The sequence below is a fragment of the Thermobia domestica genome, chromosome 2 (assembly GCF_964235325.1).
Source record: "Thermobia domestica chromosome 2, izTheDome1.hap1.1, whole genome shotgun sequence".
Lineage (NCBI taxonomy): Eukaryota > Metazoa > Arthropoda > Insecta > Zygentoma > Lepismatidae > Thermobia > Thermobia domestica.
In genome coordinates, this window is record NC_137455.1 from 41369485 (window position 1) to 41397127 (window position 27643).

General features: G+C 35.5%; 1 protein-coding gene across 1 annotated transcript in view; it reads left to right on the forward strand.

Annotated features, from left to right (window-relative positions):
• Nucleotides 1-27643, forward strand: part of LOC145671501 (KH domain-containing, RNA-binding, signal transduction-associated protein 2-like) — a 1003314-nt gene that overhangs the window by 846858 nt on the left and 128813 nt on the right. The window contains exon 5 of the mRNA XM_081740691.1: nucleotides 11294-11474. Coding sequence (XP_081596817.1) covers nucleotides 11294-11474 — 181 coding nt within the window. The remainder of the gene's footprint in view (nucleotides 1-11293; nucleotides 11475-27643) is intronic.

The window sequence follows — 27643 nt, forward strand, 5'->3', positions numbered from 1 at the left end:
TTAAGTGGTAGGTTTGGTTTGGCTACAATATATGTAGTTCTCCAGATTTAAGGCCTACGAGAAAATTTATAATTGATTGAAAAACAATGGATTTTTTGGATCAGGGACCATAAAAATTTTGGATGGCCCCTAAATCGAGATTTCGTATTTTTTACGGAGTAAGCACCTCATACTAAGTGATAGTTTTGGTTTGGATACACTACATGTAGTTTTCCAGATCTAAGGAGTACAAGAAAATTTATAATTGAATAAAAAAACATTTCATTTTTTGGTTCAGAGCCCACAAAATTTTGGATGGCCCCTAAATCGAGATTTCGTATTTTTTTTACGGAATAAGCTCATCACACTGAGTTAAGTGGTGGTTTTGGTTTCGCTGCACAATACGTAATTCTTCAGATATAAGGCGTACAAGAAAATATTTGATTGAATGAAATATATTGGATTTTTTGGATCAGAGACCACAAAATTTTGAATTATTCCTAAATCGAGATTTCATAATTTTTACGGAACGAGGACATCATACTGAGTTAAGTGGTAGTTTTGCTTTGTCTGCACTATATGTAGTTCTCGAGATATAAGTCGTACAAGAAAATATTTGATTGAATGAAAAACATTGGATTTTTTTGATCAGGGCCCACAAAAATTTTTAATGTCCCCTAAATCGAGTTTTCGTATTTTTTACGGAATAAGTTAATCATACTGAGTTAAGTGGTAGTTTTGGTTTGGCTACACTATATGTAGTTCTCCAGAAATAAGGCCTACAAGAAAATTTCTGTCTGAAATATATTGGATCTTTTGATCCAGAAAATACTAGATCTGGGAAAAAAAGACTAAAATTTTATCTGTTCCCGTTTCACTCAATATATATGACATTTTACGATATTAATATCTTAAAGATTTCCGGCAGCTCTCTCTCTCTCTCTCTCTCTCTCTCTCTCTCTCTCTCTCTCTCTCTCTCTCTCTCTCTCTCTCTCTCGTGTAGGTGGGGAATAATCTCCCACATTCTTGAAAGAACCCAGAACCCCGAAGTTTAAATTTTTACAGTGAAAATTCGATACAAACCATGCAAACCAGTTACAACTTCCCAATTTTGACTTTACACCCCAATTTAAAAATAACGCTTGAGGAATCCCTGCTTAATTGTCGTATTATATTAGAACTCATTGTAAAATCACTAAAGTAACACAATTATGACAAATATAGAGGATGTCGGGAGAAGATTAGAAATATTTCAAAAAGGGCCTATTGAGTAAATGAAGTTTTAATTCTTAATAGCCTACTGTTTAAACGGATCACCAAATGTAATATTCCCTACTGTGGTCATTTATTAGTTGGAGGAGGCGACCGGACGGCACCTATGTCCCACTTCCGCTCTTGTAAATACCACCGCTGAAAAAATAGGCAGGAAATTTACCAGGAGCAATGAAATTTCGTACATTTCCAAATTTTCATGAGATTCCTTTTTCTCCCCCAAGTGTACTTATGAGAAAAGAAGAGAAGGTAAGTACTATATAGATTTATTTATGAGTCTAACTGTAGATCAAATCAGTGTTGCCAGTCCACTCACTCGGAAAAGCAGGAGATTCGAAGATAAAAAACAGGAGAAAGCAGTAGACACATACAATGGTGGCGTTTGAATGTAAATCCGGGGGGGGGGTAATAAAATTTGCCATTATTAAGGGGGCAGTAATCAAAACAAGCAATCCAGAATTCATTTCCGATGAACTACGTTGAGCAAATGAAAGTGAAAAGTCCCGATTTATATTAATATTATTTGATACAAACATGTGTGAAGTAAAACGTAGTGAAAGAGCAAAGTGGAGGGGGAAAATGTCTTTTTATGCACATAGCGATAATGTAGCTATATTGTGCAGTCACACGTGACCGTGGCGTAAGACGATTTCTTGCTGATGATCGCGGAGAAACGATCTAATCCACTCTTCCAGCCCAAGTCCCAATTTAAACAACACTTACTTCTAAATCTTACAGAAAGTCATAAAAACGCTAATCATAATGCATACAGAGAATGACGTACAGTTGTATTCTTTGGATTCATATTATATACAGCAAAGCTCTATAATTATATGCTCTACAGAGCTTTGTGTATTATAACAGAGAAATTACGACTTTTTATGTGAGGAAACGTTGAAAATTCAATATTAATAATAATAATATTTCTTCAACTTCTCGAAGTAAGGAAAAAGCAGGAGATTGTTCACTTTTCATTTTCTTTCGCAGTAGATCAGTAGAACGTAGAAAAAACAGGAGATCTCCTGCAAAATCAGTAGATCTGGCAACACTGGATCAAATACGAAAGTATTAGCGGTAGTCGCATTAATTGAGACTCCTTTATTAGTCTGATTTGACTGGCATAGTAGTGGAGTCAGAAACTTCCATGAGAAGACACAATTTATTCACGAGAAATTCAGGTAAATATCAAAACAACAAGCAATACATCTCTTCGGAATGTTGTTTTTCAATGGACCTTTACGCCTACAAAACAGGCTAATTTCATTGAACCTTAAGTTATATAGTAAGGTATTTCTGTCATTATCCTCGTAGATATTTTTCCAAATCCTGCAGTCGGCATCTATTAGGCAATATTTTGATTATGTACGGTATATATTGTGACGCGGAGTTCAAAAATATGGTTACATTGCTCTTTATTGAAGGAATTGAGAAGGCTATTTTGGATTAATATGCATTATAAAAGACATTTTCTCTCTCTTGACTTGCTACAAGCTAGCAACAGAAACAGGAAATACTTAAAACTTTCTGAAAGTGACTAATGTTGCTTTTGCTACGCAATTTTGTAGGAAGTTTACTTGTCGAAGATTACTCATAAGTCATCCTACAGGATACATAATCATGATTTTGGCAACGTGACACCGCATTAATATGTTGAAATTGGTTATATAGATATGAATCTGTAGATAAGTCTAGAGATCACGCTATTGAATTCTTCTGGCTGTGACAGTACACGTATGTACATGTGTGTCACGCCACGTATTGTGGGTGCGGCAGTCTCTAAGAGCCAATCAAAATGCAAAGGAGCAATAAGTTTCCATATTTGTGGAGATGATAAAACGGATGTACTGACGGATGTGAGGCTCAAGGTCTCGAACGGGTGAGCAGAAGTTCAGAAGTTCCGGTGCAAAGGTGCAGAGGTTCGAGACGTCGGTTGTGAACCAGACAGAATCATCGTCAAAGTTTCTATGAGTTACAAGAATACTACCATAAGGTATGTATAATCTCTTGTTGCATCATAAAATTCAAGTTTAAAGATGTCATGCGGTACTTCAAAATGAATTGTGTACCTACCATAAAACTTTCAAGATTAAGAACTGTTGTCACATACTTGTATTTCATCTTCCGTTTCTTCTAACTTAAATATTTCAATCTCTAGCCTGTCAATCAATATATATATAAGTTAAGGTATCAATCTATCAAATAAACTATCAAATATTCCATTACTTTTGTTGAATCACTAAATCAAATGTTGTTATATATTACCATTTTAGTTATGTAATAAACTTAATTTTTATAAATAATGTTGTCATTCCCCTAGATTAAAACCACCTTTTCCCATGAAAATAATGGTGTAATTTAAGTATATTTCTTTGTGACATCCGCTACAGAATTAGCGTGAGCAGATCTCTACATTATGGTGGAATAAAACGAGCTAAATAATTAAAAAGAGTCTGCACATCGTCACAAATTATGGTATTCTCGGTAAGGTACGCATTGAACTAAAATACTGTACAATATTTCAACTAATATTCTACAAATAAAAATATATTTGCAAGTAAATTTTACGTTAAATGCAGATTAATTGCAGGTTTATTTCAGTTATACCCGGTGGTCGATCTAGCCCGGGGCAGGGGGCCTAGGCCCCCCAGTTTTTGAGCTACAAAAATAATTTAAATTATTATTTATATACATATATTTCCAAGTTTATAGTAAACTCATGACGTATCTATCATAGTCTGGATTCTGGCTTCCCCTCCCCCTCCTCCAGATTTACCTTTAAGATCCGCCTCTGGGCACACATAAAATTATTATGTTCACGAGGTAAGTTTCTTACTGAACATGAAATATGAATGTGTAAGGATGTCCGTGAATGTCTCAAAGCTGGTGTACTATCTAGGTCCAACTAGCGTGTGTGCATTTAATGGACAACGTTCCTGGTTCTGTTTCTGGTGGGAAAGCATAAAACTCAACACAGTGGTTCAGATCTAACTTTCAGAAGGACGTTTGTTTCAATTTACGTTCGCTGCTAACAAAAGTAAATACAATTCAATCAATCAGCTGCTTCCGGGGAAAGGTTCGATTCTCCTTTGCTACACTAGTGGAAAGAGCTCATGTGCCTCTGAGTTATAATATTTGAAAAACGTCGCAACAATTGGGATCAACAACAAAGTAGCATATCTTAATCAAAACTTCAGTGACAATTGCAATCAACAAAGAAGTAGTATATCTTAATCTGAAAACTTCAGTGGCAATTGCGATCAACAAAGAAGTAGTTTATCTTAATCGGAAAACTTCAGTGACAATTGCAATCAACAAAGAAGTTGTATATCTTAATCTGAAAACTTCAGTGGCAATTGCGATCAACAAAGAAGTAGTTTATCTTAATCGGAAAACTTCAGTGACAATTGCAATCAACAAAGAAGTTGTATATCTTAATCTGAAAACTTCAGTGGCAATTGCGATCAACAAAGAAGTAGTTTATCTTAATCGGAAAACTTCAGTGACAATTGCAATCAACAAAGAAGTTGTATATCTTAATCTGAAAACTTCAGTGGCAATTGCGATCAACAAAGAAGTAGTTTATCTTAATCGGAAAACTTCAGTGACAATTGCAATCAACAAAGAAGTTGTATATCTTAATCTGAAAACTTCAGTGGCAATTGCGATCAACAAAGAAGTTGTATATCTTAATCTGAAAACTTCAGTGACAATTGCGATCAACAAAGAAGTAGTTTATCTTAATCGGAAAACTTCAGTGACAATTGCAATCAACAAAGAAGTTGTATATCTTAATCTGAAAACTTCAGTGGCAATTGCGATCAACAAAGAAGTAGTTTATCTTAATCGGAAAACTTCAGTGACAATTGCAATCAACAAAGAAGTTGTATATCTTAATCTGAAAACTTCAGTGGCAATTGCGATCAACAAAGAAGTAGTTTATCTTAATCGGAAAACTTCAGTGACAATTGCGATCAACAAAGAGGTAGTATATCTTAATCTGGAAATTCCAATGACAATTGGAATCAACTGAAAAGCGAAATATTATTGAGATTCCCTAGTTTGAAATTATTATTAGTAGTAATAGTAGTAATAGTGGTGGTAATATTTAAACATACCAGCATTAACGATTAGAAACCGATTTCTCACACGTACTGCAAGCCCAATTTTTAATCCTTGGAGAACTCGAAGTCTGCATGAATGGCATAAACTTGTGTAAATCGCTTACATATTCTCTTAAATGCGTTGCAAACCGATAGATGGCTTCTTCAAAATGGAGTTATTCTGTTCTGTAAGCAAAAGATAACAACAAGTATTGTGTTTTGGTAATCTTCTTACATCAGCTATGTATCGATTTACTACATATCTGAATATAAGTAATTTTTTCACTCAATAGTCTTCGGCTAATATTTAGCCCCTAATCCTAAATTTAATGCAGACTTATAAAATGATTAACAACATGGTCCATCATTTGTTTTGGAAATCACTCTCAAGACAAAGTGGTTGTAAATGTCTCGTTTTTCACATAATTGCAATTGTCGCAAATCGCAATTCTCATTTTTTCATTTAAGCTCCTCTAACACAATTAAAAAGAATTACAATGACATTATATTTAGAAAATCTCGGAAAACAAGTGATAGCTACCAAAATAGCCTCAAACAAGTAGAATAAAGTTTTTTTTTTGCCATGTGCAAAACGTAAGTTTTATTTCATACTGTAGGGACTTCAACCTTACTATGTGAACTAATATTTAAACAGGAAGTAATAGATCTTCCTCTTCTGGTTTCAAAAGTCTGATATGTATAGAAATGAAACCTTGGAAATGTCCTTTGGACTAAGGAGCGTCAGTTTCTGAAAATCGAGATGTCACGGAACATTCATTGGGAAAAACGGAGAGTCTTCAATATTCTATTTCTACTCATATTACTCTATCGAAACCAAAAGAAGAAGATATGTTACTTCCTGTTTAAATATTAGTTCACATATTAAGTTTGTAGTCTACTGTAGCTTTACAATGTGAAATAAAACTTTCTTCTTGCACATAAAAAATACTTTATCCCTACATCATGTGAAAATCAATGCTTCTGTCCTGGAAACATCGATTCCAGCAGTATTCCTGTGGAAGGTTATTGAACTCCTTACTGTATAATCACAGAACAATTTTTGTTCATTCAAATATTGTCACGTAACAGCACATTCTATTGAAATGTGAGGATAATCCTGTGGATATTTTGATTATCTTTATAAAGTTTATACTACAAACCTGCATGTCTCCCTGAAGGACTTATATTAGGTTTCTGGCACGTCCAAAGAACATCCCGAGTAGACATGTTGTTCAGTCTAGGTTGGCGTACGTTGAATCCATATTAATTAACCTGCTCTCATACTACATAACATAGAGACAGATGAGTGGAGGGGAAAAATCTCTATAAATGTAATTGAAAGTGGTCTTGTTCGTGGTTGATTCACGGGAAAAAGGGCGGAATCGTTTCAAATGATTTTTTTTGACTATATTAGGTATCCCTACTTCGAACTGTTTCTTTTTTTTAATTGTCACTTCGATTAAAATGCGTATCCTAAGGGGTGGGAGAGGGGATTCAAAACATATATAGGAAGATATAACATCTCATTAAAAATAATTGGAGGCGTATGCTAGGGTTTTCGAAATTTTAACTTCTTAGGGGAAGGGCAAAAGTAATAACTTTCTATAATATTTTAATTTCATACTTTCAGTTCATAAAATAATGGACGTAAGGAAACGACTGAATATTTAATGTCAGCTTTTGAATATAGTTAGCATTTTGGTCAAGCTAAGTTTTTATCATCTCATTTTCATGCGCATTCTAAGTAAGGTACAGCGGCCCAGTGTAACGCTCTCGCTTTTGGTGCGAGCGGTCCCGGTGGGGACATTCGGTCGAAAAGGTGTAACAGATTTTTCAAGCTAGCCATTCTGAGTGAGGTTTCCTCTGGGTTTTCTTTATTCACATCAAGCAAATACCGGGATTTTACCTAATATAATGTTTCCAGGTCGCTTGCCCATTCCTTTCTTCTTCTTCGATTCCTCTGGCAATGTGACCGCCAAGAGACTCATAAGGGGGAAAAAAATTCACGTCCCACAGTTATACCAGCTAGGAGAAAGGAGACTGTGATGCTGAGAATTGAATGAAATGGTAGAATGAAGAAAGTGGGAGAAACGGGAGAATTCCGAGAAAGCCCACGCACACAGTATTTTTCCACCACAAAGCTCACTGGACGCGAGCTGGAATTGAACCAAGGACTCCATGCACCAGAAGTGAACGCTCTACCACTGAGCCACCGCGACGCCCATATCTCATAAGTGTGACGGGTTAACATGCCGCAAGCCCAGAAATCTAATCCCTAATCCCTAAATAGGGTTTAAAAATATATTACAAGTATTTTCCGTAAATATATTCTTCCTACGTAAAGAATTACAATTTGGTCATTTCAGCTAGTCGTGCTAATATACATTTCCTTCACGTGGAAAAAATACTTTGAAAATCTGAAGAAGAAAAAGACCAAACGAGGAAATGTTTTTGCGTACATTACTCATTTATAGGAAGCAACCATACTCCATTTTGATAAACTGTACACGCTTCTAATTGCGATACAAGTTTAATCGATTAATCCAATCAAGAACTGGAAACGAAATAACGTAAACAAAGTTAGTATTAATTCATTGTTGTCCCTGCAGTCATGTTCGTAATTAACGATAAGGACATAATTTGCAGAAGCACATTTGTGGCGTCCAAAACCTATTTACAGCATCTCTATTGTATTCCTCCGAATTCTTTGGTTTCAGTTGATTAATTTTGCTTTTTCGGAAGCGAGCGGGAAAGCGAATTACTCTGAGGTTTGGGAAGTTAATTTGTTCTCCGATTGAGTAAACTGTGGTCACACACCAAAGTGGGTATTTCACAGTTTATTTTCACAAATGATGGTTTATATTCCTTACTCAGGGTATAGCCGGCTCCCAATCGTATTTAACGAATCGGAATCTATCAAATTCGTGTCCAATAGCACTTGGCATTCGCAATGTCAACCAGGAAACCTATTGTGTTTTAATGAAGCTAAGTGCGTACGTATGAGTTTCCACGCACATTGGTGTTTGCTTTGCTGAGGAAATAAAGTCAACAGGGGAGAAAAGAGAAATATAATCGAAATCTCATAATAACAAGAAGCAGAAAATTTAAAGTTTATCAGCTTGATATTTTTTTCGCTTGCAAATACTTATGATTCTTGTTATGTAAATATGATATATTTCCTTGTCTTGAAACGGCAACTGCAGTTGATGGAACACAAATACTAAATTTTTAACAACTCTCACAGTAGGCTACTGTAAATCAGTTGTGGTCAAATGGCCGCCCGCGGGTCCGAAAGTATGTTTTATCCTGTTCTCAAGACAAGAGGTGGGTCAGTGGTAGAGTACCGTACTTACCGTTTGGTTCGTGGGGTCTGTAGTCTGATCCTGGCCATGTAAGTTTATGATGGACAACATTGTGTTCGTGAGTTTTCTCAGAGCACTCTCGTTTATTTCCACATTCCCATTCTACCATTTTTTCTATTTATTAATCAATCGTCTCACTTAGCCTCATGGTCATAATCCTGGGATGATAAACTGAAAGATCTATTCTATCTGCTGATAAAAATGAAATAAAGAAAGAATTATGCTTGTGTTTAAATCTGTACATAACAGGAAGAATGTAGCTGTTAATCCTAATGCATCTGACTTGAAACTTAACTTTTTTTTTTCTTTTCGTTTTTGTAGAAATTTAGCGTACCCTTTTAGTACCGAGACGTGACCTACAGTTTTAATCCGAACCTCCGTAATGCGTTCATATTTTGTAATGCTCTTTCCCTGGGCATTACAAATCAAACACAGGGCCACATGCATCGAAAGCATACGAAGCGCTAGCCGCTAGACGAATAAGGAGGGCTAAAAATATGTTATTTAACCTAAGCTCTTCCTGGAAGACAAGATCATTGGTACTGGACTGCCTTTGAGAAAATATAACTTTTAAAGACTTAGCTTTAAATGTTCGTAGGTCAGGTCCTAAATAAACCTAACTACATGATGTAAGATGCAACATACGCAGAATGAAATACAAATTTTGAAACTGTATATTCAAGAACCCGCCACCTCAACGAGCGGGAGAGGGGGGTACAAAATGGAAAATATCTCCCAAATATGGTTCTTCTTTTGTTATGGTCTGCACTGCGTTATAAATTGACTTCTACTGCTCTAAATTTTTGAAATCTTACTTCTTTTTCTGATGATTATCAATGACACAAAGGCACTTCACTTGAAATTAGAGCAAAACCTGCGGTGGCTCAGTGATAGAGCTTTCACCTCTGGCGCATGGAGTCCTTGGTTCGATCCCAACTCGCACCAAGTGAGCTTTGAGATGGACAAACATTGCATACGTGGATTTCCTCCGAGTTCTTCCGTTTTCTCGCACTTTCTTCATTCCCCCAATTTCTTCATTTCTCATCACCATCTCCATTAGCCTAGCGGGCATAATCATGGCACATATCTAAAACTTAGATTTCATTTAATATTTTAAATTACAGCAATCCCCACTCTCATCAAAAGAGCAAGGTAGATCAGTGCTACAACGTTCATCCGTAGTGAAAGATTACTAGGTCAAATCCAGGACCATGTACTTTTGTCGGATACCAGCGCATATATTGGTTTCCTCGGAACTCTCCAATTTCCAACCTCGTTGATATTTCACCAATTCTTCCAGGGTTTTCTCAAGATTTCTCATTTCTATCCTGTATTCTATTTTTTCCGAACCCTCCCATTTCCTTTGGTATTCTACAGGATGAATTTTTGAATTCTATTTTTTTTTTTTAGAGATAGATAGAGCATTTATCTCAATCGAGTTCGTTAATAAAGTCAATTCGTTGACATCTTTACGGGCAACGGTGAAAGCTAGATCGTTTATCTCGATGGAGTTCGTTAATAAATTCAATCCGTTAACATATTTACGGGAAACGGTGAAAGTTAGATAGTTCATCTCGATGATGTTCGTTAATAAAGTCAATCCGTTAATTTCTTTACAGGCAACGGTGAAAGTTAGATACTTAATCTCGATGAAGTTCGTTAATAAAGTCAATTCGTTGATATCTTTACGGGCAACGGTGAAAGTTAGATTGTGTATCTCGATGAAGTTCGTTAATAAAGTAAATCCGTTAATTTCTTAACACGCAACGGTGAAAGTTAGATAGTTCATCTCGATTTAGTTCGTTAATAAAGTCAATTCGTTGACAACTTTACTGGCAACGGCGAATTTAGCAGCATCTGTCCATATTACATCCAGTCATAAGTGTAAGCTTCGCGTAGTCACGCTAATTCATACAGTGTTATTATGCAACGAGTTGCATAAGTATCTACCTAGGTAAACGAACTTGTACCTTCGCGTGATCCTCTTTAATGTGTTTAGCACAGTTTATTATTCTATTTATACACTGGCGGATCTAGCGCAGCACTAAGGGGCCTAGACCCTCAATCTTTTGAGTGTCAAAAATAATTTAAGCTATCATTTATGTATTTTTGAAAATTTATAGTACACTCATGATATACATATCATAGTCTGTGTTCTGGTTACACCCCCCCCCCAGTTTTTACCTTCTAAATCCGCCACTGTGTTTATAATATTTGATATTATGCATTTCTTTTCTCTTTTAACATTTCATATATATATATATATATATATATATATATATATATATATATATATATATATATATATATATATATATATATATATATATATATATATATATATATAATTCTTTAAACTTATTGCTAACGTTTTCTCGCTGTACACTTTATTAATTAATCACATTCGTTTTGAATGCATTAAAATACTGCGTGTACCTTACGCAAAAGAACAGTGTGTCAAATACAACTTGCTTCTTCAGTGTGAATTGTGAAATACTGTATATAAAGTTAGAATTTATCTTTGTTGCTTGAGTGCCTCCTTATTAATCATCCCTTGTTCTTTGTCTTCTCCACTTTCAGGTTCAGGACCCCCTCTGGTGGGCAGAAAACGGCCATTACTTCCCGGTGGGCGTCTCACTATGTCACCAACGAAACGGACAGTTCTCTCCATTCTTGCCCGAGCGAGGGCAGCACAAGCAAAGGACGGAATAGGAGGAGCTCCACTAGCAGACATTTCAACTGATTATGAAATCAGTAATGGGTGAGTGATAACATCTAGAATTAATGCAGCATATTATAGATTTTATTTAAATTTATAAAGATGTGTTCTTGTGTTTCACGAAGATTTTTAATTCCCCAAGATTTCTAGAGTACACTTTCACTATTAATTCTCTTGATGTATTCTCATTTGTACTGTTAAAGTTTCCCAGTGGAATGAATCCGTCGTCAGGTTTGTTGTGGAAAAGACAATAGCAAGTATATTAATCTTACCTTATGTCTTAAATGTTATACTGGAATTAGACTGTTATACCAATGCAATTTCACTCATAATTTGGGGGGGCCGCGGTGGCTCAGTGGTAGAGCGTTCACCTCTGGTGCTTGGGGTCCCGGGTTCGATCCCAGCCCCCTCCAAGTGAACTTTGTGGTGGACGAACACCGTGTGCGTGGGTTTTCTCGGGGTTCTCCCGTTTCCTCCCACTTTCTTCATTCCACCATTTCATTCATCACTCATCATCACCGTCTCCTTTAGCCTAACCGGCATAACCGTGGGACGTAAAACTCAAAGATTTCATTTCATTTCATTTTCACTCATAATTTGGCACTTGATTTCGTAGGCCTACATCCTTCCAGGGAGGGGGGTGGGGCGATCTCCCCCCCAGAAGAGGAAACTTTCTTATTTTATATATAAATAAAACCGATCCCAGAGTTTGGAGCTCTTAAAAGTAGCTCTAAGTAAAAGTATTACAACCTACCGCCCCCCAGAAGTCCGTCCTGGATTCGCCCCTGTAACCTTCATGGTGGTTATTCTTGTTTAATTCATACGATTTGTAAAAAATTTCTAATTGGCAATTGGCAAGATCTCACTCACCCGTTCTTAAAATATCAATGACGCATAATACGCCATAACATGACTTTTTCTTGTGCTTTAGAAGGAGTAACCAGTGATGAAACTTTAATGTATTCTTCCCTCAAAATTCGCCTTTGATCTCACAAAATCATATTTCGTTAATTTAATACGCGTAAGACGATGTTTTCTCATAGCTTCAAAACACAATAAAATCAAAGCATTTCTTCTTATTTTGTGTTACAAGAATAATCTTAATGAGGAACTGGAACTTATATGTAGTTATTTCATTACATAGGCAGGCGTATATGTGAAGAAATGGTGGAAATCTCTGTTTTTAAAGTAACTGATAAATTGACGATGGTTTCTTTTGACTTTCTTGTTACATTTTAAACAATGGAATGGGATATTTGTATTCTAAGAACTCGATTTATGTTCTCTGCACTTTACACATACATACATACATACATACACACACACACACACACACACACACACAGAGAGTATAGAGAGAGAGAGAGAGAGAGAGAGAGAGAGAAAGAGAGACTATGTAAGTTTTTAGTTGCGAACTCAAAATATTAGACAACTTTCCGGTTCCCGAAAGTTAATTGGAAATTTATAATTTATTGCTAACTTTCCTCTACATGAATTCAATTTCATAGATCAATGTGCAGTTAAATGTAGTGGAAAATTTTCCACCTAATATCACTATACATAATATTCAAAATTGTCCGGATTATGAAAAGTTTCTCCACTTTTTTTCTGAATTAAATTTCCGATCCATGAAAATTCCTTTCACTTGTTTCTACAAAGAAATAAAACTTTCCGATTCATAAAATGTTTTACTTTTTGCTTCAAAATAATGAAAATTTTCCTACTTATAAAAAGTTTTTCAATTTTTCCATACACGACTGAAAATTGTTTCATTTGTTCCTACATAGTACCGGAAATTTTCTGAGCTATGAAAATTTTCAGATTCTTTAAACGATCTTCCACTTTTTAACATTTCAATGCATTAATTCGATTAATTTTATGGTTAATGAGGAATTGTTATTTAATCATTGATATTTGTTTAGAACGGAAAATTTTCCGGAAAAATATAGAGGAAAATTTTCAACCTCACATCACTAGGAGTAACTCAGTCATCTTCAATTTACCAAACGAACGGGGGAGACTAGTTGGCTGGTGACAATAGCCGAGTTGTCTCAGGTTGTTCAGGTTCGCATCAAGAGGCACAATATATCATGAATTTTAGTGCCATTAAAGAGCAATGACGGTATTAACTGTCCTTGAAAAATGAGATAAAATCTATAGCCCAGTGTTCCTCAAACAGGGGGTTGCGACGTCATAGGGGTCGCGAGAGTGTTTTCCTGGAGATCACGAAGAAAAGCGGAAGAGATAAATAGAATTAGAATCTAATATCCTACCGGAAAATATTTTTTTAAATAGTATTTTGAATTTTGTTCTGATAAGCATATTTTTATTTTTATACATACTGTTAAGAACAACAAAAATAGGTCTACTAAACATTTTCGACAGGTGCAGAGTTGTTTAAAGTCAATTTAAATGAAAGAGGTATGATATGAAACTAATGAGAACTGCATATTGAAATACCAGAAAAATAGAAATGCAACAAAATATGCATATAGAAATACAATTAAAATTGAAACCTGATTAGATACCTGAGCATAGTGTGATTTCACTAGGGCGGCAATATCCAGTTCAATCTTTGTGGCTCACATTATCAAGTCACTTAAAATAATCAATAACTTCCTTAAGAAGTGTTCAAGTTTTTTTTAACCAAAATTAAAAATCACTTTTTTTTTATCATATGATCCAAAATTAAGAAAATTATGAAGTTTCAAAATTTTCATACGGTCTCCATGTTGAAACAGTATGACGGATTGGGTTCGATATTTGTAATATGAATGAGCTAACCAAATTTAGTTTTAATCCATTGGTTTTTATGGAAGTTACTGTATCCACCATGTACAAGGAACGGATTCTACAATATAGAAACATATGGATATCGTGAGAACTATATATGTAGATATATTGAAATTCCCACATAAGCTTATTACAAACCAGAAAATATAAGGGGGTCGCTGGCAAGAAGATGTGGTAAAATGGGGGTCGTGAAAAGAATTAGGTTGCGACAACCGATCCAAATTTTCATAACTTTTTTTTTTTTTTTTTTTTACCAAAGTGTGCAATGCATTTATAACCAGCATTTATTTCTTCGTAACATTTCTCATTTTCTGTGGGAAACACAAAAGTTAAACATATTCTAAAGTCATAAATTTTCTTCTTTTTCTTATTGGAACAAAGTACTTTTCTATTCAAGACGCCAGACTAGTGTTTTCCAGACCTTTCGGTTCCTACACTCTTGATAAGACACAAAAGCTTGGAACCAATATTTTTTTTGTAAACTTCTAAACATAAGCGGGCAAAAAGCCAAATGAACAATAACACATTCAAAATGACCAATAACATATTCATTTTTTTTTTTCAATCTGTTATTTGTGTATCGTTAAGCTAAAACATTTTATCCATTCATTACATTTTCCGTTAACATTAGTTTAAAATACTTTTACAAGACTTTAAACTCTGAAAAATAGCTGTTGGCCATATTCTCGTAAAAGTGAATGGGCCTTTCAGTGTTGCTCAAAGTAAGTATAGGTATATCAGTCTAAAGGTAATCATCATACATTTATATATAGATTTTCATACATCTACTAGTAACATCTTAAAGAGAATACTATCTACACTGAAAATTTCGTTTTACAAGATAATTTCCAAACTCAATGCTGAGAAAGTTTGTAATCTCAAGACATTGAATCCGTGTACTCCATTATAAAAACTTTGTTAGGTCATTAGTTCTTAATATACTAAATAAAATCCAAAAGTGTTTTACCTTTATATTTTATATGCATAAATGCTCTAATATAGAAAAAATGCGCTAAAGCGGCAATTAATAGTTTTCAATTGCAAAAGTGAAGTTAAATCGTTTTATATCTTGTTCACTGGGTGCGTGGTGCAAAATCACTCTCGGGCTGTTCATAAGATGGTTGGAAGAGTAATAAAATTATCATAACAAAGAGTAAAATTCACCAGTCTTAAATAATCACCAATTTCACCTTTATCCCCAGAATTATACTTCCTCCCGCTTATGTTTCGAAAATACTAATTCAAAGTGTAAAAATACGAATGAAAGAGCATAATAATAGTGCTAAAAATTTTAAGTGTTTTAATCATTCCTACATCTTAATATCGCACTTCATGCATAACAGTATTCACGTGTTATATTTTCGTATATTGTTTTCTTAAAATATAAATATTTACTATCCAGGTAACGTATTCATTTTTTATTACGTGGTTATTAACATCCTCCTACACCATTGCATATTCAATATTTACGAGTTTAATGGAAGAGAACCTTATTACGAATATTAAAAATGTTGAAGTTTCGAACCATTCAGAGTACTCTTTGATTTTTTTCTTTCTTTTTAACATGCTAGGTTCCCGAGCAAAAAAAAAAAAAAAAAAAAAATTAACCGAGGTATGCACTGTAATAATTATTAATCTTCGAGGCCGGATAGCAATTTTAACGTTGCCAGGGGTAACATAATTTAGTGCTTATTCAGTATTAGCCTTTCAAGTGGTAGAAAGTAGGTAGTAAACAATTATAAGTCATTCAGGTTTACGTGGATCACCACCCGGAAGTAAGTACATATTTTAGCTCATTGCCTTAACTACTGCGCAATGAAACGTTACATATTATAAATATTGTACTACAAGATAGAGTAATGTTTCACCTACAGCACAAGACATTGATTCATTTAGTTGTGTCTGCTGATATCGAAAAAGATAACAAATAAAAGAAAATATTTGATTCGTTTTACAATGAGTACACAAGATGGCACTTGTTCTTAGCCCTTAGTTGAAGTGCTCAGTTTTATGAAATGTTTATTTGTATGTGTAAAGAATTTTAAAGTAACAATCTTATTACGAAATAGGTACATTGACCGTTTTTCGTGTTATGTTCATATTTTATTTAAATATTAATTTACATTTAAGCAAATAGATTTTGAGACGGAACTTGCACAGAACGCCATAATGCATTGTTGCCAAATTTGTCCGTTTACTGTAGTAGTCACTATAAGAAAATTCCTGGATTCTAGCGTTGCAGTTCGAGAAGCGGAATTGCGGTAAGGGTCGAAAACTAATTTATCTAGTAAGTATCCAAGCAGAATTCCATGATTACTTCTTTTATTATCTGCCATCAGTAAACACTGGACAATATCTGGCAACACCACACTATTTAAGCAGTGTTTAGCATAGCACTGGGAACACCTAGTGAATGAAGAAAGTGTGAGGAAATTGGAGAGTCCATCTAAAACCCACTCACAAGGTGTTTGTCCATCACTAAGCCTGTTGTCGAAGCTAGGATTGAACATGGGATCCCACACACCAGAGGTAAATGCTCTATCAGTGAGCCATCACAGCCCCAACTGTCTTTAGAGTTTCTTATCAAACAAACTTTCTATTTTTATGTCCCATAGATATACCTTTTAGGCTAAATGAGACGAATGGGTAATGAAATTTAATGGTTAGGAAATTATTGGAGGAAAGAAAATATGAAGGACAACACAAAACCCCGAGAAAGCCCATGAACAGGTTAGTATCCGCCACAAACTCACATGGATTGGAATCGAATCAGGGATCCCAAAAGCAGACATAAGGACTCTATCACCGATTAACCATGTCCTCTTGTCGCAGTTTCTGTCTTCGTGTTCCTATCGCATTGGATTAAGTACAATGTTGACAAAGATTAATTAATATTTAATTTACGTAAGTGTTCCAGTTGGAACGATATTTTTTAGCGGAATGGTTCGCATTCATCTTTCGCATCCTGCTTGTTTCCCCTTAAGTTATTCCTTAGTCGCACCAAGAGAATGCCGGCATTGCTTTGAATAAATCGGCAGAGTTGCTTCCAACTTTTCATTTCTTTCGTTTCAACATTAAATTACCGTTATACCGTATCTTAAACTTTGTTAATGTTTAAATGAACATTGCTTATCTAGAGTAGATTGCCTCAGGGCTAGAGAGCTCATAGTATCTGGTAAACAGTGTTCCTAGTTCGATCAGAAATCACGCTAACTCGGTTTTGTGGTGGCCAAACACAGTATGTGTGATGTTTTCGTGGGGTTCTCCCATATCCTGTCACTTTCCCCCGTCCACTATTTCGTTCATTATTATTACAGTCTTTCTTAGCCTCAGAGTATAAGCGTGGAACGTTAAAACATAGCCAAAAAAGCGTAATTAATAAAGCGTAGCTTAGTTTATTCTTCAATATAGAATACTAAGCTAAAACTAAATCTTGTGTTGTATCTCGTACAGAACTATAGCTTATTTATATGGTAGGGCTTTTAGTTGGAAAACACCTATCCACGATATCGATTTGCACAGCTCTTGCTTATGACTTTCCAGACAAGAGCTCGTAAGTTCATTCTTCAAGTATCTTTCTAACTGTGCAGATCCCCCCTAAAATTCATTGCTTCAGAATATAACCCAGAACTTTTGGACACTATTAAATTAGACAATTAATCTTAAGTTAGACGATTAAGAAGCCATTTAATCGAATGGTATATTCAATTTTGAACGATAATTTGGGCATAAGGAGAGTGTCCGCAAAATTTGTTTTAGGCTTTCATCGCCAAACACAACGTTTCTGTGTGCTATTGTATCGTATATAGGAACCATTATCTAAAATGTAACGTCCTGTACGAGATAACACCATCTATAAACGTAACGTATATTGGGAACTACCATTTAAAATGTAATGATTAAAATATATTATACATATATTTTACATTACATTCCAGCCCACAGTCCCTGTAATTCTTTAAAAAAATGTCAAAATGATCCAATCACATTAAATCAGGCACAACAAATTATATCACTATTACCTTTATTCTCCAAAACTTCATTCATTATACTTTTCTTTTTCGGTTGTCATAGCAACGTTTTAAACAAGTAATTATCTGCTGTTATGATAACCATAAATGCAGATTACACCCATGAAATCAACATATACTTTAACTATTGAGATTAAATCTTATTTCTTTCTATTTAGAATCAACAACATATATATTCTTTCTTCTTCTTCTTCTACATGACAGATTGTGTACTTTTATGCACCGTTGCCCAAAATCAAGATACAAAAATAGAATAAATTACAAACTAGATATACAATATCGTTGTATAAATGGATCCTGACGAGAACTTCTTAAATTGGTTACAATTTAAGAAAGAATCCTGGACCGTTACATAATTTTACATATAAGGTTACATTACTTTTCGAATATTCCTCGTATATATATATATATAAATTTCATTTTATCTCATTCTTATATTAATTTAACAATTAATTCCATTTTAATTGGATAAAATTATCGACGAAGAGGACTGATTCAAAAAAAATATGATCAATTTAGTAATTATTTAGGTCCTAAAATAGATTCTTCAAATCAGTGTTATGGGAGCTCATTAACAAATCAACTCAGTGTATGTTGACATATCATATAACTTATTTCTTCCATTTGGGCATAATTAACATAGCTCTGGTAAACAATATTTGTATCGATACATTGATGTAAATAGCATAGAAATTACAAACAAAGAAATTATAACAATATTCAAAGTGAAATAAAACAAAACTTAATCAATATCATTATCAGGAACAATACAAATAAAGAAATTATTGTATTAAGAATCAGCAAAGTTTATGTGGGTTAGAATACCGTATAACATGTTTTATTTATTCAAGTATATCTATCATAAATTTTAGTAAACTATATTCGTATTTATATCACGACGTGCTAAAATCTGGCATCCATCACTTTTATTATTTGTATAAAATTCAAAGTACGAATGACAAATGAAATTATAATTGTATTCAAAGTGAAAATAAACAAAACCCATTGAATATATTTTCTCGGACACCACAACATTAGATTAAGTTACATTGTCAAAGGATACGGTTAAGTTACATTGTACGCCACAATCTTGTATACAATTCTGTCTATTATTTGCTTCAACAGTATTCCGGTTTCTATTAATTTTTGTCACCAATGAATCTATTGTGAAATCCATTTCGTGGAAAATTACATTTATTGGTCGCTTGATTAATGAATTATTAAGATTGTTCCTGTTTCTCCTAAAATTAGATTCAGTTTTATTATCGGTACAATTAGATTCAGTTCTATTCTCATTACAATAGAATCTGTTATTACTTCTCGTATTAAAATATCTTTTTTCCGTGACATTGATATTGCGAACAGGTACATAACTAGCTTAATTACAATTAGCGTAGGCTTGATTTCGATTACTATTAACTTGCAACCTAGATTGAATTTCAAAATTTTGCACTATCATAATCAGGTGATTGAAATTAACGCATTGTGCAGAAATCAACATTTGTTGCAACTTAAAAGGTAACAAGATTCGGATTGATGCTATTATTCTTGATTCCTGTTGATATGGATTAATTAACTTCAATTCATTTTATATGGATATCACAAAATCAGATTCTTATCAATTTTGGGATCAAACCGTCTATTTCGAACCAAGGCGTCTCGATTTGCCAACATGAAATCGTTCTTGAAATTAGACAATAAAGCATTTTTAAAATCTAGATAATTACGTAAATTGCTTCGAGTTGCCTTGAACAATTCTGAACACGGTGGTAATAAAATATGAGGCAGAATTTTCAACAATTTAGATCTGTCTATTCCCATTAAATCACACTCTTTCTCGAATTTTTCTAGGAAAGTGCTGGCCAGGATGTCATCTGATCTTCCACTAAATTTTGTTAAGGATCTGATTTCACTAAATCGAAAATGATTATTTTTACTAATGTGCTTCAAATGTCTAGAATTTGTGTGATTGTTTTTCATGCGGTGAGATAAGTGATTTCTTCTGTCATCTCCATTCACTATTGTCCTTTTCTGAAGATCCTTTGAATGAATCACTATCATCCACTGTTACTCTGGATTCATGTGGTGCAAGACCAACGTTGAGAGCCGGAACTTGATCATCATTTGCGGTACTAAATTTCTCCTTGATTGCATTTTCTTCTTTCTGCCATTCCGTGATTTGACTATTATGCTCATTCACCTGTGTTTCAAGCACATCTACTACATTTTGTACAATTGTAAATTTGGTGTTGATTTTCTGTGTTATCTGATCTAATTTATTATCCATTTGCTGAGTCATAACCTGTGCAATTTGTTCAAATCTAGTATCTATTTGTTGAAATCGAGTATCCATTTGCTGAAAATTTTGTTCAAATTTAGTGTCCATTTGTTGCGTTAGTTGATGTGTTATGGATTGAGTTATTTCGTGGGACATTTGCTGTAGCTGAGTATCCATTCTTTGCTGTTGCTGCGATATTTGGTGGGACATTTTCTCTAACTGAGTATCCATTCTTTGCTGTTGCTGCGATATTTGCTGACCAAGCTGTCTTATAAGATCAACTACTATCGTTGATGAATTTGTACCTGGTAGCTCTACATCACCATCTTCTTCATGCATATTTTCATTTCCAGAAACACTCATTTTTATGTTTCTATAAATTCTTTTCCCACTTCTGAGTAAAGTATTCTCCGTGTTGATCACAATGCTGAGACTGCTTTACTATATTTCAAACTAATCTCAAGGTCCTGGTCGGTAAACCACCATCTAAAATGTAACATATATAGGAACCAGCATCTAAAATGTAACGTCCTGGGCGAGATAACACCATCTATAAATGTAACGTATATTGGGAACCACCATTTAAAATTTAATGATTAAAATAGATTATACATATATTTTACGTTACATTCCAGCCCACAGTCCGTGAAATTCTTTTAAAAAAATGTCAAAATGATCCAATCACATTAATTCAGGCACAACAAATTATATCACTATTACCTTTATTCTCCAAAACTTCATTCATTATACTTTTCTTTTTAGGTTGTTATAGCAACGTTTTAAACAAATAATTATCTGCTGTTATGATAACTATAAATGCAGATTACACCTATAAAACCAACATATACTTTAACTATTGAGATTAAATCTTATTTCTTTCTATTTAGAATCAACAACATATATATTCTTTTTTCTTCTTCTTCTACGTGACAGATTGTTTACTTTTATGCACCGTTGCCCAAAATCAAGATATAAAAATAGAAGAAATTACAAAATAGATATACAATATCGTTGTACTATCAGCCTCCCTACTGCATGCAGTGGCACGATTGTATCATTATTTCAAAAACTGCGTTCCAGAAGTGTTTCTGACAATGGCGGGAGTGGTGGGAGAAGTGTGTGAATTACCAAGGAGGCTACTTTGAAGGGGATTGGGGCCAACTAAAAGTTCGATAACTTTCGAACACGCCTCGTATATGTCATTATAAAAAGCTTATCCGCAATTTTAGAAAATTGAGAAAAGCTATATACGGAGTGTTAATGAACTAAACCGATAAGCTGTAAGAGATGATTTGCCACATCGCTACATTTTGCCTCCTTTGAGCCCACTTTGAAATGGGAGCTTAGCTGAAAATTCTGTTAAGAGCATGTCTGGGAATCATATCTATTCCACATTGATGAAGTGAAGTGCGTGTATTTTTGAATTGCTTAACGCTAATAGAAACTCGTAAAAAAGTAATTTTTATGGCTCAAAGAATTATGGTGTTCGTAGTTGGAACTGATAGATGTAAATGGATTCTACTGGGTTTCGATTCTGGAACAGGAGCTGGTTAGCAGATTAAGCCTATATGATTTTTATGTATTTCTGAACCTATTTCCTAGTTGCTTTTCCCCACTTTCGGAATAGTCTAGCTTCGCCCGTGTCCAATTCCGGACTGTATGTTTTGGTGCCAGGAACCTGTTGTTTCATTTTCTACCATTTCTTTTGAGTCACCCTATATATATATATATACCCTGTTTCAAAAAGAATATACGTATTTCGAATGCATATATTTATTAAACTTTAAGACATACGAATATGAAATTTTACACACAAATTTACGAACCTCTTAGTCCAAATTACAGTTCAAGGTTCAAATTACAGATGTTCAATATGTCCTCTATCAGCGACACGAACAATATCATATCGATACTCAAATTCCTCCCATACTCTGGCAAGCATGTCCTGCGTCACTGATGTTATAGCAGTATGGATCCGGTTCTTCAACTCTTCCAGGTTCTGTGGGAGTGGTGGTATATAAACGTTGCTTTTAACGAAACCGCAGAGAAAGAAGTCACAGGGTGCCAAATCTTCAAATCCGGTAACCGTGGAGGCCAGCTGAGACATGCTAAGTCGCCAGACCCTTGACGACCAATCCAACGGTTCGGTAGAGTTTCATTCAGATATTCACGCACTTGGCGACTCCAGTCAGGGGGTGCCCCGTCTTGTTGAGAAATGAAGTTGTCTTCGTGCAGTCTCGGAAACAACCAGTTTTGTAACATAGCGAGACACTGCCGACTGTTAACCGTGTTTCCATTAAAGAAGAATGCGCCGTAAACAGATGATCGGGATATCGCACAAAATACATTGACTTTGGGCGAATCTCGTACATGTTCAATGACTGCATGTGGGTTCTGGAGGCCCCAAATTCGAACATTTTGTTTGTTTAGCTGACCACTAACACGGAAAGTCGTTTAATCACTGAACACGATGCGTTGTGCAAAAGTGTTATCATTGTCAATAGCAACCAGAATCTCGTTACAAAATACTACACGTTTGCGTCTGTCATCAGGACGCAGAGCTTGTAACAGCTGTAACTTGTACGGCTTCATAACCGACCGACGTCTCAAAACACGCCAAATTGTTGTTGTCGGCACTTGTAACTCCTAACTGACACGAGGAGTTGATTTTGAAGGACTACGTTGGAAAGCAGTTTGAATTCGTAAACAGTTTCTTCAGGAACACGAGGGCGACCAGGGCTTTTTCCTTTACACACACATCCTGTATCTACAAACTGTCGACACCATCTGCGAATGTTCCACCCATTCGGAGGATCAATTTGATACCTCAACATGAAAGGTCTTTGCACTGTAATCACGGAATTGCACTTCGCAAACTCGAGAACACAAAATGATTTCTGCTGCGGAGTAGCCATTTTAAACATATGACGGTTACCAAGAAAAACAGAAGACAACTGACATCTAGCGGTTATTAATATAAACTATACTATGTATTCGTTTCTCCAATAGCCGAGCCGAGGCGCAGCGATCGATAGTTTGGACAAATCTTAATACAATGAACAAATATTAATGAACAATATAATGCACAATCAGTGGCGTAGCAGCTGCCCCCGCATGCCCACAGTGCGGGGGGCCCCAAGGTATAGGGGGCCCCGAAGTCTTGCGATGAATAAAGATTTAAAGAAGTAGAACTTCAACCTTACTTCTGTCGGCTTTACAACTAGGGCCCCTTCTCTATACTTTGCGGGGGAAGGGGCGCAAAAGTGTGCTACGCCACTGGAACAAATATTAAACATCGAAGTTCTGCCTTTGTTGGAAACATCCTCTTATCTATATCCATAGCCTTTCGAAACATATCCTTGTGTCACGCTTTTCTACCTTGTTAATTCGCATACACTTGTGAAATATTTCCCCAATAATAGTTTTAACATTCTGGGTATTCCATGTCTGATGGACCTGGACAAAAGTACGAGAAGAGAAGAGCCAGTGGGGAAAGGCTTTAGTCGAACGGCCCTCAAATCAAAATGATCGGGGTCAAAACGGTACCGGAATCAGAAAGCTTTACGTCGAAACTACTCCGCGAGTCTAAACAGCCCTCCGTTAGAAGGATTTGGGACGAAAGGAGGTGTCAATTCCACTCCTGTCAAAGGAGCCCGGTCGAAAAATCCCCTCCTTGAAAGAGGTCACAACTTAGAAGGGACCCAATCGAAAAGACCCCGTGCCACAATATTCTGGGCCAAAAAATTCCAGAGCCTGAAATCGATAGACCAAAGAATCAAAAATACAGGTGAGTGAAAAAAAAAGGAAAGAGAAAATAATTTCTGTTGATAGTACCTAATGTATTTGTGTTGAGAGAACATGGTTGGTGCATTCGAGTCTGCGAGCGAGTCTTCCGGGCTTGTGTGAGTCAAAGAACAGTTGAGAAAAGCACTTATGGCCAACGACCTGGAAGAAGTGGGACGTGAAGTATGCAGGGTTTACGAAGAGGGTAGCCAGGTAAGTAAAATTGGGAACCACTGCGTAGGAAGTAAAATTCAGTATACTAAAGAGCACACCTGGTTTATTCCTTCGAACATTAGTTCAGTTTGCACGGAAAAGCATTCAATTGAAAGTAAGCGTTCACAAAACAACAAAAATAGAGTATGCGGACGCGCACAGAGGCACGTTTAAAAATTCTAAACATATATAAAATAGGAATTATTCACAGATTATTTTTTCTTTCTTTTCTTTTCTCTTTCCTTGTTTGTTTATTTCTTCATTAATAGTATATGATACTTTGGTCTTCAGCTCTTTACACGAATGACGTTTTTGACCTGGACCCTTCAGATGCGGGGATGTTGCGATCCGGACCTATTTTAATACAGGGTCGTTTGGCTGTATAGTCTTTTTGACTTCGGCTCTTTCAATGTGGGAACATTTTGACCCGGACCCTTATGATGTCAGGTTGTTTGACCAGGGCCCTCTTGACTCTTGCTCGTCTGTTTTCGACCTTTCATCCGATCCCTTCTAACATGAAATCAAGATAGCATGCTATGATATCAATTTATAATATGACTTCTCAGTTTGAAATAACTAGAAACTGACAAGAAGATAAACATTTTCAGGGCCATAAATCTGTGATACCGCGACACTCTTCGTAGTTAATATCCAAAAGTTACTTGCCGCCTTATGCAGAGACGTTTTGACGTATGATTAACATAATACTAAAAGCCTGACTAGCGCAGGAAGCATGTGTTAGTCGAACTCTTTAGTATGGCGCTAATTGCTCGTCAGAACGACTCTGCGTAAGGCTTTTGATATTTTGTCGCCTATAGATGAAAACATTCCCCAAATACTCCCCGGATATGACTTTCTCATATTTACCGAATATTTCCGGAATATTCTTTAAATATCCACACTGACCAACTGCGAATTTATTCCGAATATTTGATTTTAATATTCAACGAGCATTCATAGAATATTACTGCACAAATTGCGAACACTACAATTTGGGAAAAGAATTACTAGGGAATCTATTGGGATTAAACCCTTTTAAAACACAATTTAATGTAACTTTGGTTTCCGGTTCCTTGTACATAGCCGATATGTGAAACCGCAAACCACATATCGTAAGTCAAACCATATATATAAGTCAAAAATTAATCGCAATGTAGCTAGTTTTCTTACATTGTTCATAACACGAAAATTGTGGTCATGGTATCTCATGGCCGCTCCATTAGACGTTTGCGCCAAAGAAGAACGTTACTTTATGAAACCCAGGTCTTTTGTGGATGATATCGTACGCAGAACCATGATTGCTTTCCAGACAGTGTGCTACTTCATCAATAGTCATTCGTCCATCTAACAGAACCATGTAACGTGCACCAGGCACGTAGACAAGGGGGGGGGGGTCCGAACCCCCCTTCGGGACCAGAAATGAAAAAAATAAGGAAGGATGAAATAATGAAATGAGAAAAAGAAGGATGGCGTTAAAAAAATATTTAAAAATCAGGGAGCTTTTGGTTACTCTTTATAAATTGATATCATAGCATGCTATCTTGATTTCATGTTAGAAGGGATCGGATGAAAGGTCGAAAACAGACGAGCAAGAGTCAAGAGGGCCCTGGTCAAACAACCTGACATCATAAGGGTCCGGGTCAAAATGTTCCCACATTGAAAGAGCCGAAGTCAAAAAGACTATACAGCCAAACGACCCTGTATTAAAATAGGTCCGGATCGCAACATCCCCGCATCTGAAGGGTCCAGGTCAAAAACGTCATTCGTGTAAAGAGCTGAAGACCAAAGTATCATATACTATTAATGAAGAAATAAACAAACAAGGAAAGAGAAAAGAAAAGAAAGAAAAAATAATCTGTGAATAATTCCTATTTTATATATGTTTAGAATTTTTAAACGTGCCTCTGTGCGCGTCCGCATACTCTATTTTTGTTGTTTTGTGAACGCTTACTTTCAATTGAATGCTTTTCCGTGCAAACTGAACTAATGTTCGAAGGAATAAACCAGGTGTGCTCTTTAGTATACTGAATTTTACTTCCTACGCAGTGGTTCCCAATTTTATTTACCTGGCTACCCTCTTCGTAAACCCTGCATACTTCACGTCCCACTTCTTCCAGGTCGTTGGCCATAAGTGCTTTTCTCAACTGTTCTTTGACTCACACAAGCCCGGAAGACTCGCTCGCAGACTCGAATGCACCAACCATGTTCTCTCAACACAAATACATTAGGTACTATCAACAGAAATTATTTTCTGTTTCCTTTTTTTTCCACTCACCTGTACTTTCGATTCTTTGGTCTATCGATTTCAGGCTCTGGAATTTTTTGGCCCAGAATATTGTGGCACGGGGTCTTTTCGATTGGGTCCCTTCTAAGTTGTGACCTCTTTCAAGGAGGGGATTTTTCGACCGGGCTCCTTTGACAGGAATGGAATTGACACCTCCTTTCGTCCCAAATCCTTCTAACGGAGGGCTGTTTAGACTCGCGGAGTAGTTTCGACGTAAAGCTTTCTGATTCCGGTACCTTTTGACCCCGAGGAGATTTGTATTACTTGAAACACATGGTGGCGAGGTGAACGAGATATCCTGGAAGAGTCACGGAATTTGAAATTTCTAGAAAAGTTACGGAATTCTCAGAATTTCTAGAACAGTTACGGAATTCTGACAATTTCTGCTACTAGTCAGTGGGATTTCAAGGGAGATTTCAAGCTTCCGAAAGTATAGTACCGTTGTGTAACGTGGACATTTTTGATCATAAATTTTCGTCATCGCATCCTTGCAGTATCAAACATGTTATTTCAAAAACAATTTTCTACTGCACTTTTAACCTGTCATTGGAACAGACAGTAGTTAACTGAATAATAAAAACAAAAATTTATATGGAAAAGGAGTTCTATTAGCATTTTATTCAACAGAAAAAGGAACGCAGATATTGTAAAATATTTTACAAGACATTATTGAGTATGTACTTTTTGTAATAGTGAATATGTACTTTTTATAATAGTTGGGTGATAATGAAAGGAAAATTGTTATATTTGAATGAACAGAGGAAGGATGTAAATATTGTAAAATCTTTTTCAGCGCTTTTTTAATTTTACTCGATATTTCTCATAGTTT